The 20,593-nt window shown below is 38.1% G+C and overlaps 1 protein-coding gene across 5 annotated transcripts in view; it reads left to right on the top strand.

The window, feature by feature from the left end:
• Positions 1 to 13,899, top strand: part of frmpd1b (FERM and PDZ domain containing 1b) — a 33,907-nt gene extending 20,008 nt beyond the window's left edge. For 3 of the 5 annotated variants that reach the window (XM_026917704.3, XM_034305841.2, XM_034305842.2), the window contains exons 5-17: positions 3,683 to 3,785; positions 5,084 to 5,129; positions 5,249 to 5,353; positions 5,541 to 5,636; positions 5,785 to 5,910; positions 6,033 to 6,152; positions 6,421 to 6,557; positions 6,928 to 7,054; positions 7,657 to 7,749; positions 7,993 to 8,175; positions 8,365 to 8,509; positions 8,599 to 9,612; positions 9,749 to 13,899. In XM_026917704.3, the coding sequence (XP_026773505.3) occupies positions 3,683 to 3,785; positions 5,084 to 5,129; positions 5,249 to 5,353; positions 5,541 to 5,636; positions 5,785 to 5,910; positions 6,033 to 6,152; positions 6,421 to 6,557; positions 6,928 to 7,054; positions 7,657 to 7,749; positions 7,993 to 8,175; positions 8,365 to 8,509; positions 8,599 to 9,612; positions 9,749 to 12,042 (4,589 nt within the window). In that variant the 3' untranslated portion in view covers positions 12,043 to 13,899. Of the gene's footprint in view, positions 1 to 3,682; positions 3,786 to 3,847; positions 3,897 to 5,083; positions 5,130 to 5,248; positions 5,354 to 5,540; positions 5,637 to 5,784; positions 5,911 to 6,032; positions 6,153 to 6,420; positions 6,558 to 6,927; positions 7,055 to 7,656; positions 7,750 to 7,992; positions 8,176 to 8,364; positions 8,510 to 8,598; positions 9,613 to 9,748 lie in introns of all 5 variants that reach the window. The other 2 variants (XM_026917705.3, XM_053235368.1) reach the window with 2 other exon arrangements.
• Positions 13,900 to 20,593: the final 6,694 nt, after the last annotated feature.

Genomic DNA, 20,593 nt, shown 5'->3' with positions numbered 1-20,593 from the left:
TATCACAGAGAAGTGCTGTGTCTTCACTGTAGATTAGTAGCATGTTTAAGGGTCATCCACTAGACACATTTAATTCAGATGCAGTTTTGCTGCAGGACCACACCGAGTTCCATCTCAAGTGGTGCACAGGGTTTAGGGTGGATTTTTTGTCCCTTGCCTTGGCTGAGGTAATGTGTATACAAGTAAGCTATAGAACCGAAGATAACCAGCGCATAGCAAGTTAAGCATTTCTTAAACACTTACGGACTTGAATTGTGGTAGCTGTTACCATGGATTATTTCTCTAACAGTACAGAGGTAACACCTTGATTTGAGTTGCGATCAATTACTGCACTGTTGTACACCTGCGCTGTGCCAGATAGATGGAGTCTGCACACCATTTAGCCAGCTGCTGTGACACATCTTAAGCTCAGATTTAGCTGTGAAAGCGGCTTAAATGGTGGGCACATGGCAAATTAAAAATACACATAATGTAGGCTTAAAATGGTAAATGTAGTTGGGGTTTGTTTGCTATTGATATGGAAAATGTGCCCCTCTTTCTGATAACTCGCTGTTTGGGTGAAAAATTTGATTTAAGAAAAAAGGAAAGGCTCAGAAATATGCTAGTAAATGCAGAGAATGAGTAAATGTATACATGACTGAGATTGACTGACACGCTTTTTCTATGACCAGTAACTCAATAGTTTCTCATACATGCTGGAGAGATCTGCTGTGTTTTCCTTTAAAGTTGCTTCTTCCCCCTCCATGTAATATATACACGCCTCTAATGTATACACTCGTCACAGTCTCTTCCCTGCTAAAGCAAAAGAAGCATACTCCTCATTGTTTTATTTGTCATCCTGCATCCTGAGTAACATTACTGCTTGATGTACAACTAAAATAATCTGCTTCAAAAACATTTTGTGAGAGTTGTCTTTTGCAGTCTGCTTGCTAACTATAGAATTTAGCAAGAAATCTCAGCATCCATTTCATACTCTCATGCTATAATTTTAGCTGGGGCCTCTCCATAAGGCAGGGGTCTGGACAAGCACGCCCTTCGCCCATCCTTAGAGACAGCGCTGACCATGTTCTTCAGTGCAGCATTGCTGTCTGGGTGCAAACCTGGCAGCTCTGTCTTACTGATTACATGTCTCAGTGCAAAATATTATATTGAATAAGTATATTGATTAAGAATGGGCCCCTGGAGGACTAGTGGTTAGGCCACAGTGCTCTAAGTGCTGCAGCCTGGGTTCGATTCCCAGCCAGGGCTCGAACCCCAGCCACAGCCACGCTCTCAGTGCCGGTCCCAATTGGGGGGTTGCATCAGGAAGGGCATCCAGCATAAAACTGTGCCAAATCAAATACGTGGACCAATGATCCACCGTGGCGACCCATAAAGGGAGCAGCTGAAAGAGGAACAACATATTAAATAAGAACATTTATATTGAATAAGTTATATTGACTAACTTGGGGTTCGGCAGATAGATGAGAATTAGATTTTCATCCATTGTCTCAACAAGCTGAATTGTATTGTTTGCACTTTAAAAGGCCAGCAACAAACAGGGTCAAAGTTGAATTTGATTAGATGCTCTTTTCATAGAAAAACAATGGCCTTGGTTGGGCAAAGCAATCTTGCTGCTTCTCATCTGCAGACAGTCTGACATTTACTCTGCCTGTCTTATTGGTTGCTGTGTGTGTATGTGTGTGTGTGTGTGTGTGTGTGTGTGTGTGTGTGTGTGTGTGTGTGGTTGTCTCTCTTTCTGTGTGAAGCATCCAGCTGTGCACCACATCCAATCAGATTCAACTTTTTTCCTCAGCCTTTTTTTTTTAATTATCAGTACCAGGGTTACAGTGAACACACTCTTAATCACTTTTGTGTGTGTGAGTGAGTGTATGTTTAAGAGACAGAAACTTCTAAATTGGTCACATGAAATTATCTCTTTTCCGTGTGTCTGTTTGGTTTGTGTGATTGCATTTCATGCCTGTCAAGTTCAGAGAGCAGTGTGAGCCAGCTGCTTCTCTTCCATTTATTTCATCCTTTAAGATGCAGGTGGACTCAGGGAAGGATATGCATGTACACACGCGCAGTCTGACACACTTTCACTCACACATGTACGCCACTAACTTGGCCCTATATTTTTCCACAGATATAACACACTCTTTAAGCCATGTCCTCTGACTTAAAAAGGCTCTCACTTTTGTACACTCCCACATATATATGCACACATACTTCCTCACTGTCAGAGAAGCAGCATGCTGACACCTCAGTTTCTGCGGCAGAAACAGCTGATCAGAGCCCAGTGGGAGAAACTTGCTGCCCTCCAGCCTGATAATTACATTCTAGAGAAGAGAGGAGAGAGAAAGAAAGACGGAGAGAAAAGGAGGGGGATAAGGAAGGAGACATAAGAAGGATTGTGTGTGTGTGTGTGTGTGTGTGTGTGTGCATGTGTGCATGCTTGTTGCCAAGGTACATTTTGGCCTAGAGAGAGAGAGAGGGATAGATACAAACGCAGAGCTATGTGCAGTCTGGCAAAGAGGGCCAAGAGATATCACGGATGGAGGGAGTGTTTTTACAGCAGGAGGGTGAACTGTGTGTGAGCATATATGCATGTATAAGTGTAAGTCTTATTCTGACCTAAAGATAAATGTGTCTGACCAGAATACTAAGCATCTTGCAGTATTCAGGTCATTCTCTCTGCATGAGTGCTAAAAAAACATATTCACCATTTTACATACCGCAGTAGCTAAAAGATACTTGGGTAAAAGCTCTGTCACTTACAAAATAACGAGTCAAACACATGTACTTACATGTACTCATCCACATGTAATTAAAAAAAAATGGGGGTGGGGGGAGTTGGGGTGGATGGTGGGAGGGTTGCTGTCATAATCAAGTAGACAGCTGAAATGATTTCCTTCCTTATTCCTTCCTTATAACCTTCCTTATAACCTTCCCAGTTATTCTTAGGTTATTCTTAGCATTTTGAATAGTTTTGATTTAAATGAAGTCAGATGTAATTAAAGCTTGATTTATAAATATAGTTGAGCCATGTTTCCATCCAGAGCAAATAAACAAATCCTTATTTCATATAACCAAAAACTCCTAAAAGAAATTAGCAGACTGTAAGAATGAATAAAATCATGTCTGGCATGCTTTAGTGTCTGCACTGATATTATGTAATGTAATTATGTAATAACCTCAAAATACATGCAGTTGTGCTGCTTTCTGAATCAAACAAATTCATGAGGGGGTAGTAATGTAATTTTATCATGTAATTTTTTTTTTATTCACTGCAATCTGCCATCTAAACTTTTGTCTTCCTGCAGGATTTGTTTTTATTTAACCCGTCCAGTGTAGTTCAATCAATTCCCAAACAGCTTCCTGTTCACTGTACTGTATATAGGATATAACATATTAACATTCTATAATTTACCTAGTGCACAATATACCCCTTATAATGCCATTTGGGATTCATTCAGAAGGAAAGTTGAGTAACAGTGTTAATGTAACACATTACTACACATCTCTGACAACAATACTGATGTAATTTAGCAAAATTATTAGTGTCTTTGATAAGGTTCTTACACTGTAATTGAAAGACAAGTCTATGTAGTTATTTAATTTATTATTTAATTATTTGTCCCTCACACATTATGTATGCTGACTTTATCGTAGGTAATAATTTTATTTTATATTTAAATTGTAGGAGGACCAGCAGATGGACGCCTCTTACCAGGTGATCAAGTATTGAAAGTGAATAACAAAGCCATTGACGACTTGTCTCCTGAATATGTAGACAACATGATTAGGTAAAAATGTATTCGTCTGTCTCTCATGCTGCATTCCAACGTGCATTTTTTTCCCTTACAAGTTGAAATGAATGTCACATACAGCAAAAGAGCAGTCACTTCTAGCATAAGGTAAATAGGTTTTCTTTCTGGAATCAAGAACCATCCTTGGCATTATGCATGGTCAGTTTCCTTCAAACTACAGTATACACAGCTTGCTAACTTGTTAGTAAAGTAATAATGTTAATTTTTTATGTTGAAATTGAGTGTTTGGCTACATAAAACCTAATCTGTAAGTTATATTTGGGAAACACTAAATATTTATAGCTCCTGCTTACACTTCTGAACAGCTTGTCTTACCATTTTTTTCATTGGTTTGAAAAGGAAATTGCATCTGTGCATTCTGAAGCCTACAGTTGTACTGACTTCCTAAGACCTCCATGAGTTCTTTTAACCAACCTCACTTCATAGTTAATAAAGTATACGAATACTACACTCTTAGATCTGGGACATCTTGGGAAAGATCTGGGAAATATCCAGGGAATCCCTGGAATATATGATGGGATATATGATGGGTTCTATATCTATGGGATATATAATTGGGTTGTAATGTCATATGACATAAAATAGACTACTTTGACTGTATAAAAGTGTTAGTTTGATATAGTGATATATATTTTTTTTACTCATTCTCTGACCCTGTATGTAAAGTCAGTATAGCCATATACACTGTATTGGAGCTAAAGATTCTAAAGACAGTACAAAACAAGCTAATTTTCTCAATATGAGGTTTTAACAATAACAGTTAACAATTAACAGTGTCTTACAAATGCGAACTAATATCAGCTGAAAGACAATTCTAGGCTTACAGTAACTTATAGTCTTCTAGTAACTAGGGTCCCTGTAGGACTAGTGGTTAGGCCACAGTGCTATCACTGCGGCGGCCCAGGTTCAATTCTTGGCCAGGGAACCAACCACAGTGCGCTCTCAGTGCTAGTCCCAAGCCCAGATAAAACTAGGGAGGGTAAAAACTGTGCCAAATCAAATACACAGACCACTGTGATGATCCACTGTGGTGACCCCTAATGGGAGCAACTGAAAGAGGAAAAACAACAACAGTATAATCTTATGGTAACTGCTTCACCAAACAAGTGCACTTGATTTAATAAAGCACTAATATAAAGTCACATTACAATCTGAGAATGGAAAACGAACAAGCCCTTCAATAGAAATATTTAGGTATTTAATGGAACACATTTTTTCCCTTGTCATACAGCTCTGATGCAATTGGGTTACAACCTCATATGCTCTTTTCCTAGGCAGTGCCAGGATTCTGTAACCGTGACAGTGCTCAGAAACATGTTGGTGAGTACATGGCAACTGTGCTTATATAGAATATGACATTGTAGAATCTCCTGCATTTTGGTAACAAGGGTGTGTGGGTGTTTTTTTTGTTTGTTTGTTTTTTTTTTTACTCTCCCCAGAACCCCAAGTCCTCATTTATGTCAGCAGAAAAGAGAGCTCGCCTGAGACGAAATCCGGTTAAAGTGCGCTTTGCTGAGGAAGTATTAGTCAACGGACACACTCAGGTACAGCCACCACACACACATACATACATACATACACACACAAATACACACACACACACACACACTGATCACTCGCACAGCCTTCATTCACATACACTTTTTTTTAAATCTTTTTTTTTCCTTCTTCTTCTTTTTTTGATTTAAAATTTAAAAAACTGAAACTCAAACCAGTCATGTGTGTTCCCAGGGAAACTCCCTTCTCTTCCTGCCCAATGTGCTTAAGGTCTACCTGGAGAATGGGCAAACCAAAGCCTTCAAATTTGATAAGACCACCACAGTGAAGGTTTGTCCTCAGCATTTCTACCTTATTCCCTATTCTCATTACTAAGCAAACTGACCCCATTATACTGCACAAAGTCATAATTTTATGTTGATCATGCTACACAAATATACTCTCCAAACATATATTGTTCATGTGTGTGTGTATGTAGGACATTGTGCTGACTTTAAAGGACAAGCTGTCAATTCGATCTATTGAGTATTTCTCCCTGGTGCTGGAGCAGCAATACAGTATCACCAAACTCCTGTTACTGCATGAAGATGAGCTCATACAGAAGGTAACTCTTAATATCTCTCTTCCTTCTTCTTCCTTGCAAAGTTGCTCAGTTATAACAGTCAAGTTCACACACTTAAAGTAGCTAATGGAAGAAATTTATTAATTACAATGTTAATCTCTCAGGTGGTACAGAAGAAGGACTCCCATGATTACAGATGTCTGTTCCGAGTGTGTTTTATCCCCCGAGATCCAGTGGACCTCCTGCATGATGACCCAGTTGCCTTTGAGTACCTCTTTCACCAGGTATCTATGTGCAATTTTAATTAATTGCTGTAAATAGATTTTTTAACCCATGTCTGATTAGTGCTTTTGCTCAAGTCAGAGTATGAATGTTCCAACTATTTTGTATGTTGTCTGCGTTAAATTGATTACTGCAGGCTAATATCATGCATTTGAAACATTTGGTACAATTTCTTGTGGTTCAAGATGCAGTATTGGGATTTGTGTGCGTGCTTGTGTGTGCATGTGCTTGTGCGTATGCTTGTGCGTGTGCTTGTGCGTGTGTGCACAGAGCGTTGGGGATGTGCTGCAGGAGCGGTTTGCAGTAGAGATGAAATGTAACACTGCTCTGAGGCTAGCAGCACTGCATATGCATGAAAGGTTGGCCAGCTGTGGACAAACTACCAGAGCATCTATCAAGAATATTACGTAAGTCTCTCACACTGGCACATATGTATACTCATACAGTTGCAACTCAAATGTACATCACTTGGTACAATTAAATAGTAGCAGTATTCTATTCTGGAGGCAATTGCCCTTGAACCTTGAACCTTGGCAGGCATTGTGTTTGGGACACTCTTCATAGTCATCAATGCATTGTAACTGTTACTCACTAGTTTACCTGCTTACCTGATGATTGATCCTGAAGTATTGGCAGCTACTCTTTCTGCCTTTTAACACAACTCAACTACTGTTTGCTGAATAACCTAACAGCATATCTGCCTGCCAGCCAGATTGACATTATGATTGTTAATTAGCAAAGTGTTTGTGTGCATGTCTGTGTTTGTGTCATTTTCAGTAAGGAGTTTGGATTGGAGAGTTTTATTTCACCCACATTACTGAGGAACATGAGAGAAAAAGATCTGCGGAAAGCTCTTACAGGTCATATGAAGAAAATCCAGTCACTGCTTGAACCGCGTCAAAAAGTACGTTTAGTGTTTTTGTGTGGACTAGGGCTGGAAAATTTTACAATATAAGACCAATATTGTAATAAATTATGTCACAATACTCAAAAAATATTGTATATATCACAATGACTTTATATACCACTTTTCTATAGCCATAAACTAACTGAAAGCAGCTGATTTTGTTTTGTACTGTTTTGAATCTTTAAAACGTTTGGTAAACATTTGAATGTTTAAAATGGGAAAATATTAACATTTTTACAAGTTCACTTTTTCATTTTCATTAAGTCATTTATTACTTGTAATTATAATTTAAATAAAATTATTAACTAAGTTTTAACATTTCCTATTGCAATACTGCTGTTTTTCTGGTTGTTTGTTAGCAAACCTATATATATCTTGATATAATAGAGATGTTTAACACAATGCAGTGTTAATTAAGAAAGAAAGATTTTGATAGACATGACAGTAAATGCAGCATATGGGATTCTGTGGAAGACTCAGAAATAGAAGAAGGGGTGTGATGGTGTATGTGTTTTTGTGATGCTCACCATGATGCCTTTACTCTTTTATTCTTTCTTTCTGTCCCTTCTTTCTTTGTCTCTTTTTCCCCTCTCTCTCAGGTAATCTCAGTGCCTCAGGCCAGGTTAGCATATCTAACTCAGATGGCAGAACTGATATCATATAGTGGGAGAAGCTACAATGCCACCATGCTGGTGAGATCACCTTGTTACTTCCTGATGAAAGAATAAATGAAACCTACTGGAGTTTTATTTCTCTTCTAACTTTTACAAAACTATTGGCTAGAGTTTATTTTGTGGGATAAAATAATAATTTTAGGGACAAGGCCCTAATCCTTATTTTGAGATTCTTAGTAGTATACTTCTGTTTTACTTGGCAGACATTCAGTGTGTGAGCAAGGATGATGATAGGTATGTATTTATGTATGTGTATTTCAGCTGCAGGACCGGGAGTCGTTGGTGAGTTTGTTGGTGGGAGCACGATTTGGTGTCAGTCAGATACTAAACCACAAGCTGAACATGATCTCGACTATTATAGACTTCCATTATATCAGCCGTGTAGAAGTACTCTCTGAGTCTGACAGGGTCAGCATGCTAAAGATCTACCTACATGATATCCAGGTGGGTACACAGATGGGGCTTCGAAAATATTTCTTCACATTTCTTCAGTTTTTCCTTTTATATTCCATATTTAGGGATTTATGAATTTATCTCACATATTCAATTATCCTTTCAGAGCAAGTAGTCATACCATACACACAGTTTTACAGTATGTCTGTTTTTTTTCTCTCTTTCGCGCTCTGTGTACAGCCCCTGGCCTTGCTAATGGATTCTGTAGCTGCTAAGGACTTGGCATGTCTGCTGGCAGGCTATTGCAAATTGTTGGTGGATCCCAATATGAACGTGTTCCGCTGGGGCCCTCGCCCCAAAATACGTCGTATACCTTTAGAAGAAGGTACAAGATAAAGGCAGAGATTTCAAGAATTACTTCTGTTTCTTATGCTTTAACCATTTGGTTGTTAATGCTATAATATAATTCCTTAGGCTTTGGATTCCGCTGTGGCAGTGACTCAGAGGAGAGCTCAGATGAGGACTATTCCATGGACAACCTGCTAGACACACCAGTCTCTGAGGACACTGTCTCAACTCAAACAAACGAAGACAGGGAAGATGAGAAGGATGAAGAGAAAGAAGAGGCCAAAGCAAACACAGTAAGGGTGATTGTGACCCAGACAGAAGAAGAGGAGAAGGTAGTAGAAGGTGCTCTAGAAGGAACAAGTACAAGTGGCTCTATTGAGGATGAAGACTATGCAGCAAGAGAAGATGCACTTCTGGAAACAGGATGGTACACAGACCCAAGAGTAAACAGCAGCTTTTCTAGTCTGTCCAGCAACTCGCTTAACACTCTTGAGGAGATTAGCAAAGTATCCACTACATGGCCTGCTTGTTTGAACACTTTTCAGGAGGAGATGCCCAAATCAGACCAGGCTACTGGGGCCTCTAGGCTGGATGTCCACCATCCTTACCTTCTAGAGATCCCTGAACACCTGAACCAGAAAGAGAAATCAAACCCCTCCTCTGACTGGCTCTATGATAAGCACAGTGGCTTGAGGTACAGTGACCTCTCCCAAATGTCTGACTCCCTTCCAAGCCCACCTGAAGCAAGTGATGATGCTCTGAGTGATTTGGAAGAGATTAATAAAGATGAAAACAAAAATTATAGACCTGCGGACATTGATGCTGTGTTGGCTTCGGGTAGTAGTAATAGCATAAAATCTACAGTAGCTGGCTTCAATGTCCAAGCACTTTTAGCAAGGGTCCGTAGCCATCCAGCATGTAAGAAAGATTTGAGAAATTCTAACCTCCACCAGAAAGAGGAAGCAAAGTCTAAAGCACCTTTGTCCAGACCAAAAGTTCAACCTCCACCTCCACCACAAAGAACAATATCCAGAGTTTCTGAAATAGCAAAGGACATCAGAAACAGTGGGTCAGAATCAGAAGATGAGTTCTTTGATGCACAGGATCGTCTCACTCCACCAATCTTTGAACAACCTGCAGGTCAGTGAGCTTTTCCTAAACAGTAGGAAAACATACATCAGCTGTATAATTTTTGTCTTAAATTATGTGTATTCTCTCTATCAATCCTGTTCTAGCATTTATCCCTTCTATGTTTCTTTTTCTTTTTTTCTTCCAGAGAAGAAAATAAATGTGAATGGAGTGGAACATGCTCTGAAACAGACTGATGCAAGGGTCAGTGGGGAGGAACCAGCAGCATCCAAGATGCAGAGTCAATTAGACAAGCCACACGATGACAATTCTTTACCTATTAGTAGAAACAACCCAAAGAAGGACGCTTCCCTTCTTAAAGATCTCACTCCTGCAAAAAATATTCTTGATAATAAAGAGCTGGAGGGTCACCAGCCATCAGTGATTCTGCTTCCTCAACCAGCCATGCTTGAACCTAATCCTATCTCAAATAATCACATCTCAGACAAGAAGGGCCAGCAATGTAATGGAGATATTCCTGGCCATAATGCTCACATATCCTCTGAGCTTCTGGAGATGGAGCCAGACACTATGGAGTTTAAGCCTGTTACTACAGCTGGACCACCACTGTCGTCCCCCTTAATCACAGCATTGTGGCAATCTAAATCCCAGCTACCAACCACAGTGGATCCTGCAACACTTCTGAATGATGCTCAAAATATCACAAATCCTACAGACTCTAAAAAAGATGAAATAGTTAAAGAAGAGAAAACAGAACACCACCAATCACTGCCTTCTCTGCAGCCCAAGAAAGAAGAAGTTTTTGCAAAACCCCCAGAACCTGATAAACTCATATCCAAAGTTTCCCAATCATCAACTGATCTAGCTCTGAAAACTGAAGATCAGAAACCATCAAATGGGATTTCTTTGCGTACCTGGTCCCAGCGGAACGGGGCCACCCCTGGCCCTCCTCTGAGTAAAGGGGTCTCTCTAAGCCATGAGAATCTTAAATGCCAACTAAGGAATGAGAATACTGCAGTCACAGTGACCAGCTCTTCAACTCTGACAGCCACTCCACCCCCATCTGTGACTATGAGAGGCTCTATAAGCATGGATCCCAAAGATCCCTTTGGGATTGGAAGGAGCTTTAGCACCAGAAGTTCTTCGGGGCGTCTGCCTGCTTCAGCACTACGTGGAAAGATCCAGGACATGCCCTGGTATCTCACCCGATCCCAGGAAATTTTGGGGACAGTAGCACTCAGCAGTGATAAATTAGCAGACACTAAAGCATCTAAAGATGCAGCTGATTACAAGGACTCTAAAAAAGAATCTCCAAAATCCACTTCAGTACCTGCTTTGAATGATTGGAAAGAGAAAGATGCTGAGTTGGTTGTTGTGAAGCTCAAAGATGGGCCACAAGAAGTACCCTCACATGTACAAGACACAAGTGGGAAAACTTCATTGTCTGGTCATCCAGACCTGAGGAAGAATGGGTTACAAGACTCCACTGAACTTTTCTCACGCTTGGGAACATGCAGGTCTGAACAGCCTAAGTCTCAAAAAAACACTGGTACAAAGGATAATCTGGAAAGGCCATCTCCTCCATCTAGCACTGGCACACCCCACCGTGATGCATGTGGGTGCCATACTGTTTATGCCAATTGCTTTAGTGGGGATTCTGAGGATTTGTGTGGTTTTGATGATGATCTCACAGTGTATGAGTTCTCTCGTCAGAAACGAATCAACAAACCACCCCAGACCTCCACTGCACCTTCCTCTGCCCCTTCTTCCAACATCCTATCTCTGCTAAGAGATACACCTCGCCCTCTTTCAACCTCTTCTGAGCTTAGTCCTCTCTTTACCCCACCCCGGCCTAGACCTCTGGGTTACAACCCATTGGACAATCCACTACGGGATCTTCAAGAAAGACGATATGTAACAGGCCTAAAAGGTACTGGGATTAAAGGGGGCTACACGTCCCTGCACAAAGATATTGATGAACTTCTGCTGGTGCTTAAGAATGGTGAGACTGCAATAAATCCTCCAGGCCAGAAGGGGCCATGTGAAAAGGCTAGTGGTATGAACGGCAATTCCTTTTCTGAAACAGAGCGATGTTTAGTGCAGGCTGAGGCACGGAGGCTGGCTTCAGGATGTCAGCGTGCCACGCGCGTTGGTTGGGCACCGGACGATGCTCTTCTCTCATTGGGCAATAGCTTTGGAGCTTTGGTACACCTAGCAGCAGCTTGCCTTCAAGTGTCCTGTTCAGACTGTGGAAGTTGCCATGGTGATATTGATGGTACTGAGGCTCTAAGGAAGCTTCAAGAAATTGTGTGTCTGTACAAGGAGTTTGTGATGGCTGTAGAAACAGCCCGAGAGGGGGAGGGCGTCAGGTTGTTAGCTAAACAATGCACGGTTCTAATCTCTACAGTCTTCTCTCTAACACAGCTCTTCAGGACACACACTCCAGACACAGACAATAGACATTTACCCCTAAATTTCTGAACTTGGAACTTTTCATTGAAAGAGAGCAGAGAGCTAGAACTTAAGAAGAGAATGATAATCCTTTTCTCTGGATTTAAAGACTTTGAATGTGTGCTGGCACACATGAAATAAAAGTAAGTGCCGTGTACACACACAAACACACAAAATCTCAGTAAAACTCATTAACAGGCAAATAAGTCTACCAAAAAGTAGAACCTTTGTCCTCTAAAACTGTTGGTCTTGCCAAGTCTCCTTATGAACTTTAAACGGGATATGGTTTTATTGATACATACAGTAGCTATTTTCTAACAATATCTTATTTCTTTAAGTATGTATTCAAGTACTTATTTATTTTTACATGCTATGTGTACACACCGTGGATTATAACCTATACCTACATTTTTGTTTTGTTGTATGTAAAGTCCTACCTCTTGGTCTAATAACTAGTGAAACCTGAAAGAAATAGACAGTGTTATGGTGTCCAGTGTCTGTATTTTTTGTACTGCTCTTCACTGATTTAGGCATGGTACTTCACAAGATGGACAAAGCAGACACCAACCCCCTTTCTTCTCCCAAGTTCTTACCATGTGTACATATAATAGATGCTAGAAAGGATGTATAAAACACTCAGTAACATTTGAATTGTGTGCAGTAATTTATTAATTCACTATCCAAAGTTCTTTCTTTTTGTTCGAAAGCTGGATAGAAATGGGAATTAATGGATGTTGAGAGAAAGCTGAAAGTGTTTAATTTTATATGTATATGTCAGTATGAACCTTAATGTTCCTTTTTCATTCACAAGTCAGCTTATTGTTAATGGTAGCGATCAGTTTTATCCAAAGATGATACAGCACGAGGTGCTCTGTCATTGTGACCATTCATTTCTAGCACTAGTCAAACTTCACTATTTTTACTTATTTTATTACTATGCAAGTGTCACTAATTCATAGCTGTTGTCAAAGTTTTTTGTATTGAACATTGCTCATATCTGATCAAAACTGTTTTGATAATGGGGCTTCCCAAAAAACCTAAGCCTTATTCTTGATCTAGAAGTACTTTTAAGAAAATATTCTGGATCAAGGTCAAATTAAGTATTTATGCAATTGCAACCTGGATCATAATTTGCCTTCTGATGACTGGGGGGAAAAATATTGCCAGGTGTTAGTACTAGTGTTTCAATAGTTCTTCAGTAGGCAGCCCAAAATTGAGTTAAGTGTTCTGCATTTTATTAAGTATGTTCAAATTCATTGTGTCATAAAATGTGGTATCTTCAGAGCCAAGTAAAGCTCCGTATGGTCACTGGTAGCATTCATCATTTCATATCTTTCATATAAAGGTAAAATCTGAGGTTTGGATCTGCATGAGAGAACCTGTTCTAGATCAGTGCAAACTGTCAGTTCTGGACAGTGATTAATAGATAATTTAACCTAGTCCTTAAAGCTTGTCACACTTGAAAGTGATCAATTATGAACATACAGTAATGGTTTAACTAAAGTCATTATATTAGAGGAGAGGTTCCAGACATCACACATACACATTTCAGACCACATGGTATGTCAAACAATCAACTTAAAGATTACAAAGTTGTGTTTGAGGCAACAAGTCACACTTACAAGAGTAGCATAAAAAAAATAGCGAAATGTAGAAAGGAGTTTTCTTATGCTGACTCACTATTGCATTTGTGGTCTTGTTATCTGGTAATACTTTTTAAAATTTGTTCCAGCACGCCAGCACAACTTATGACACTAATCGTTACACTGACGGAGATGTCTATCAGCCATATCAAACTACCTGAATGAGGACAGCCTCAAATGGTCCTGTAGCTATTGTTTTTGTCATAATTGTAGCAAATAAAAATGAGAAAATGTACTAAATTAATCTGTATATGCGGATAGCTTGCATTCAGAGTCCACATATAAACCCAGACTAGCTCTGAACAGTGAGAAATTGTCTGAATAACGAAGGGACAATCGTGAAGTCTTTGCATTCCTTCTACTGTATCAATAATTAAAGAATGAAATTGAATGGAATCTGCTGCTGAATTGTTTCTTGTTTCTTTTCTGTGTCTTTCTTCCAGATTTTAATGACTCATGTATTTATGGGCCTGTTCATTTTGTGCATTCAGTCACACTTTAAAAAGCTCTAGCAAATAAATAAATAAATAAATAAATCTAGATTAGATTTTTTTCTAGACTAGATTAACAATCTAGACAAAGCTGGTAGCTGGAGCTGGATGTGTCTGCCCAGTAGGCACCATGTTCTGCCCAATCTGCCGTACCGGATCAGTCAAATGAAGCTCAGTTTTAATAAGATCTTTAACGTGAGCTACTAAATTATTGATGGATGATGGTCTTTCCCTAGAAGCATAGCTATAGATTGTCTAGTGTTATATGAATATCAATTACAGAACTATAACAATAAATATCTTTCAAATAAGATGGCATGATTAATGCACGCTTCTTGTAATGGGTGTTAAACATTCATGCATCTATGCTGTTTGTTTGGTTGGTTGGTTTTTACCAATTTACACTTTATTATACACTTTATTGGAGCATATCATTTCGCTTTAATGTTCAGTGTAGAAAATTGGTTTAAATACATTTCAGTGTGATTATATACTAAATATGACTTAATCTCACAGTTTGATATTTAGCAATATCTGCATAAATGCCAAATGTAAAACCCAAATACCTCAATATAAGGAGCACATAGGTGACTAGGAAAAGCTCTTTTTAAAAACAACCAATAAAATGTTACTATTATGATGTCCACTAATATCCCCTATAACCAGTGAAATGATCATTTTTGGCCGTAACAACCTTAGATGTGTATATTTTTAATGATTCTAGCTCGATATGAGTGAAAAAGGAAAACCCAGCATAAAGTTTGTTAGTTAGATGTTGGATCACCATGAGTGGACAGAATAGCTACAGCATCAATTTTGTAAGTACACTACATGGCCAAAAGTATGTGGACAATTGACCATCACACCCATATGTGGTTCTTCCCCAAACCGTTGCCACAAAGTTTGAAGTACAATTGTAGAGAATGTTGTTGTATGCAGTAGCATTACAGTTTCCCTTCACTGGAACTAAGAGGCCCAAACATGTTCCAGCATGACAGTGCCCCTGTGAACAAAGCGAGGTCATGGTTTGCCAAGGTTGGAGTGGAAGAACTTGAGTGGCCTGCACAGAGACCTGACCTCAACCCCACTGATCTTTGGGATGAACTGGAATGGCGACTATGCCCCAGTAAAATGTCCCCACAGCACGAGAACAGTGGTTTTTTTTGTCACTAATCTATATATTAGTATGTATTTTTAATGCTTTTTTCCCAACAATGTACTTTTTTGTCTTAGGCTTATATTAAAGTCTAACTCTGCACTTGTGTAGAGCTTTGCTTGTCTTGTACTTCTGTACAAGAATTGTGATTAATGTTTTACGTTTAAGTAAAAACATTTGCATGCCAGTAAATGAAACACCTTACTCAAATAGAAGAAAAAATATGGATGCCAATATTGTCAAATCACAGATTAGTATGAACAGAAGTCCTTATGAAGTTTCCACTTTGTAACATACATAATACATCTCTCTACAAGGGTGTTTGTGTCTCTGTTTCTACTTAATTTGTAACATACATAGTAGATCCACTGGATTCTCTGTGCACTGTTGCAGAAGTGAATGATTCCACAGAGGGATGTCATCCAGCCTCAGGAGATACTCTAGCTTAGTAATTGAGTCTGTTATGTCAGCAGAGGTTATGCGGACAGAATTTAAAAAGGGGGTCACCAGAGCTGAGTGCATGTGTGTGTGTGTCAGAGATTCATGAATACAATGGCATTAATGAATGGATGACCAAATCAACTCTGTGCTTTTCAAATATGGTATGTGTCTGTCTGTCATGTCAAGTCATGACTACAATACTATGAATGAAGGGATGACCCAACTCTTGGATCTAGTGCTGGGCAATAAAATGATTTCAATTTGTACCAAGATTACAACTTTTCCTTCATAACAATGAATGAATCAAACAAATTTGAAAAACGTTTGTTTCTATTTTCCCGTCTAAGGGCTATTTGTGTTGCACTGCAGAAAGGGGGGTTATAGGTAAGCAAAGAGGCACGCTGACGTGCAGTTTTTCATTTCTTCATCTGTAATATTTGCAGTTGTGGCCAAAACTTGTTGTAGAGAAGTGATTTAGTTCTTATTCTTATTGTCTTACTGGATGTTGTGCTTATTTTCAACAGACCTGATAAAAGTACACAGCTCCAAAAATAGTTTTGATAAGCCTGCTATCTCTGCTGCTTTCTCTCCTTAGTTCCCAACTTAAAATGTTAACTTAGACATTTCTTAGCAGACTTATAACAAAATGTAATGCCAATCACAGTATCTGATACATGATTTAACATGCTAATTCAATTATTATATCATGTCTCAACCCAAAAAATGTTCAAAAGTCAAAGTAGCATGTTAAGCTTCAAATCCAAATAATAATGAAAGTTTCAGCCAGTTTCCAAATGGTATTTCCACTGTTTTTGACAACTCTTTTATAAATCAACAATGTTCAACAATACAATGTATTTAAGGAGTGCTGTCCAATTTCTCCCAAAAGACAAGTTCAGACTATAATCAAAAATAATTTTAAAACTGGAACTTTCTATTTGGTCTATCTCCTGTATGTGGTTTGAGCAATAACGCCAAACCAGCATGTAGCACTAAAGCATCAAGGTTCACCAAGGTTTCCCTCCAGCAACAAAATGTGAAGATCCAAATACATAAACATAACATGTTAACATATGGAGTTAGAATCATGCCATTAATATTTGAATGTTATTATTATGAATTAGTCTTGTACTAATCATATCTAAAATTCAGTTGTGAACCACAATTGAAATTTGTAGTTTGCAAACGAGCAATCTAAAATTTGAGCAAGAGCGTACAACTGAACATTTGAAATTCAAAATTAAGTACATATACAATCAATTTCTAAAAATCATTCAGTCTCTCTAATAATTCATATTTTTAGATTTGCTTAATAAATAAATTCTGGATAATTTGCAGGCAAAAGCAGTAAATCACAGAACCCCTCTCCCCTCCCCTCACACACACACTGCAGTATATTGCAGCACAGTAGGCAGTGGCAGTGCTCGAAGTAAATGTGAGTGAAACCATGGACATGGCATCTTTCCAACCAAGATTCATGGTATAATTTTTTTTTAATTATCTCTCTAATGCTTTAAATAAGATTTTTTGGACAAGTTGACTTATCTATCAATATATAAAAATTTTTGTGATATAATTTTTGGTCATACAGCACAGCTCTACTTGCATATATAATGTCCTTTACAAATTGAGCTTAAATATATATCAGCTATGATGTTTGTGAGATCACAGACATATACAATTGGGGTCATAAGTTTACATACGCCTTGCAGAATCCGCAAAATGTAAATAATTAAAAAAAATGAGAGATCATAAAAATTGCATTTTGTTTTAGTACTGCCCTGAATAAGCTATTTCACATAGCAGATGTTTACATATAGTCCAAAAGACAATATAATATCTGAATTTACACAAATGAACCAGTTCAAAAGTTTACATATGCTTGATTCTTAATACTGTGTTGTTACCTGGATGATCAACGTTTTTATGTTTTGTGATAGTTGTTCATGAGTGCCTTGTTTGTCCTGAGCAGAAACATCTGCTATATGAAATAGCTTATTCAGGGAATAAAAATGCAATTTTTATTATCCCTCATTTAAAAAAAAATAAATTATTAACATTTTGCAGATTCTGCAAGGCGTATGTAAACTTATGACCCCAACTGTATGGCAAATATATCATTCCAAATATGTTTAAATAACTGCATTATTCTTTGTGTCACCCCTTCACGCCATGTCTCCTAATTTGTGTAACTGAGCCACCATAACTCTTCCCCTGCTAAACCCTGCTCATTTCAGTGTTGGCTCTATCCTGTTTTTTTAAAGCTGCAATATTTATTCCATGGTATTATCCCTTCCAAAAACCTTGTGAAATAGAGCAATTGCTTTATACAAGAATCTTATCTCACAGAGAGCAAATCTTAAAAACTCACAGCAAGATGGATTCACTGACTGACAGAAGGCCAAACTTTTCACCCCAAAACTACATTTTTCCCACTATTCAACACTGACTGAGCCAGAACTCTGCTACATTATAATCCTTGGCACTATTGGAAATGATAATTTAGCCCCTTTCAATTAGTTACATTCACTCTGCCAAACCTTTCCAGTAAAATGTTCAATATACAGTGTTACTACAAGCATTTTATTCCCTTTATTATTATTATTATTTCTTAAAACCACACGTAAACTTATTAGTATATCAAACAATAAAAATGACTTTTGGAAATAAACCCATTAAATTTCAAAACACTTTTTAAAAACCTCAATAAATAACTGTCACCATATGAACACTCCTTCTATCACACACATGGTTTCAATTACAACTCACTATTATTAATCAGTGCATTAAAAGGAGCTCCTATACCATGATGCTGCCACCACCATACTTCATTGTGGGCATGGTGTTCTCATTCCTCAGACACTTTATAATTTAAACCACCACTATAACATATTTCTCCCCAAATAATTCACTGTTCACTGTGGCATTCCCAAACTCTGGAGAACCCCATGAGCATACAGCTCATTTTCTGTCACACTAATTACAGTCGATATAAAAACACCCCTGTTGAAATGGCAGGTTTTTGTGATGTAAAAAATGAAACCAAGATATATCATGTTCGATCTTTTTCCACCTTTAATGTGATACCAAGAAAATTCAAGTGAAAAACAAATAGAAATGTTTTAGGGAAAAAACTTACAATAATCTGGTTGCATAAATGTGCGCACCCTTTTATAATGGGGCATGTGCTCAGAATGAACCAATCACATTCAAACTCATCTTCCTGACTTCATCCGACTGCTGCAGCCATGGTCCACGAAGAAATTACAAAGCATGTACAGCATCTTACTGTCGATTGGTATCAATCAGGACAGGAGTACAAAAGAATTTCAAGAACATTAGATGTACCATAGAACACTGTGAAGGCCATCATCAACAAGTGAAGAAGATGGGGCACCATAGTGACATTACCAAGAACAGGATGTCCCTCCAAAATTGACAAAAGAACAAGATGAAACCTTACCAGGGAAGCTGCCATAGAACCTACAGCAATGTTAAAGGAGCTGCAGGAATATCTGACAAGTACTGTTCACTCCCTGCATGTGACAACAATCTCCCGTTTTCTTCACATCTGGGCTATGGGCTAGAGTGGTTAGATGAAAGCCCTTTCTCATAAAACAAGCTCACCTAAATCACCCCCAAACCATGTGGCAAAATGTATTATGGTCAGATGAGACCAAGTTAGAACTTTCTGAGGATAATTCTAAACGATATGTTTGGTGCAAAAACGAGAGATTCTCACACAAAGAACACCATGCCCACAATGAAGCATGGTGGTGGCAGCATCATGGTATAGGAGCACGCAGCCGAGATATTTAAATCTTATCAAAAAACTGTGGAATGAATTGAAGAGGGCTTTGCACAGGAGAGTGCCTCACAGTTTGATCATTTTTGCAAGGAAGAGTAGAATAAAATTGCCAAATCAAGATGTACTATGTTGGTAGAATCTTAACCAAAAAGACTTAGTGCTGTATTACAAGCAAGAAGTGCTTTAATAAAGTATTAGTTAAGGTGTGTGCACGCTTGTGCATCCAGGTTATTGTAAATTTTTCCTTTCTTTCCCCACAAAACATTTCTGTTTGTTTTTCACTTGAATTTTGATGGTTGTTAAACATACGATATTATACACTTACAATATTAAACACAGAATACAATATTAAACACAGAATATCAATATCTGATATGATTTATCTTGGTTTCAGGGTTTTTTTTTTTTTTTACATCAGAAAAACCTGCAAATTTTGTGTAGACTTTTTATAACCACTGTATACATGGCACTACACAAACACCACCAGTGCACCATGGTTAGAGATTGATGATCGTTTAATTCAAGAAATAAACATCAACAGCATTCCTTTCATTGACAAAATCATAAAAACACACAAATGTTTCTTTAAAAAAAAACAGCCTAAACAACTTTGTGAAAATGTTCCACCCCATTTTCCCTCCATCTATTCATACCTTTTTTTAATTCATGGAATTATTCCATGTATTTAATCAGCAATATATCTTTGATGTTATCAACATACAGTGGAATGACCAGCCTGGATCAGCTCGTCGTTTTCCTTTCCACATAAAGCTATACTACTTTAATATATATATATATATATATATATATATATATATATATATATATATATATATATATATATATATATATATGCCAGCTTAAACAACAGTTCAATATCAAATGTCACTTTCCCTGACCTGCTATTAAAAAAAACAATGTTTAATACAATAGAAAATCTTTCATGTAACCAAAACTACACCACATGAAATTCAGCCACAGTAATACATACAGTATAGACACTGCCCAGCCTTCACAGCTGATTAAATTCATGATGTCTGGC

The sequence above is a fragment of the Pangasianodon hypophthalmus genome, chromosome 7 (assembly GCF_027358585.1).
Source record: "Pangasianodon hypophthalmus isolate fPanHyp1 chromosome 7, fPanHyp1.pri, whole genome shotgun sequence".
NCBI classification, from domain to species: domain Eukaryota; kingdom Metazoa; phylum Chordata; class Actinopteri; order Siluriformes; family Pangasiidae; genus Pangasianodon; species Pangasianodon hypophthalmus.
Note: the sequence above shows the minus strand (reverse complement) of the source record. Positions and strands in the feature narration are given on the sequence as shown.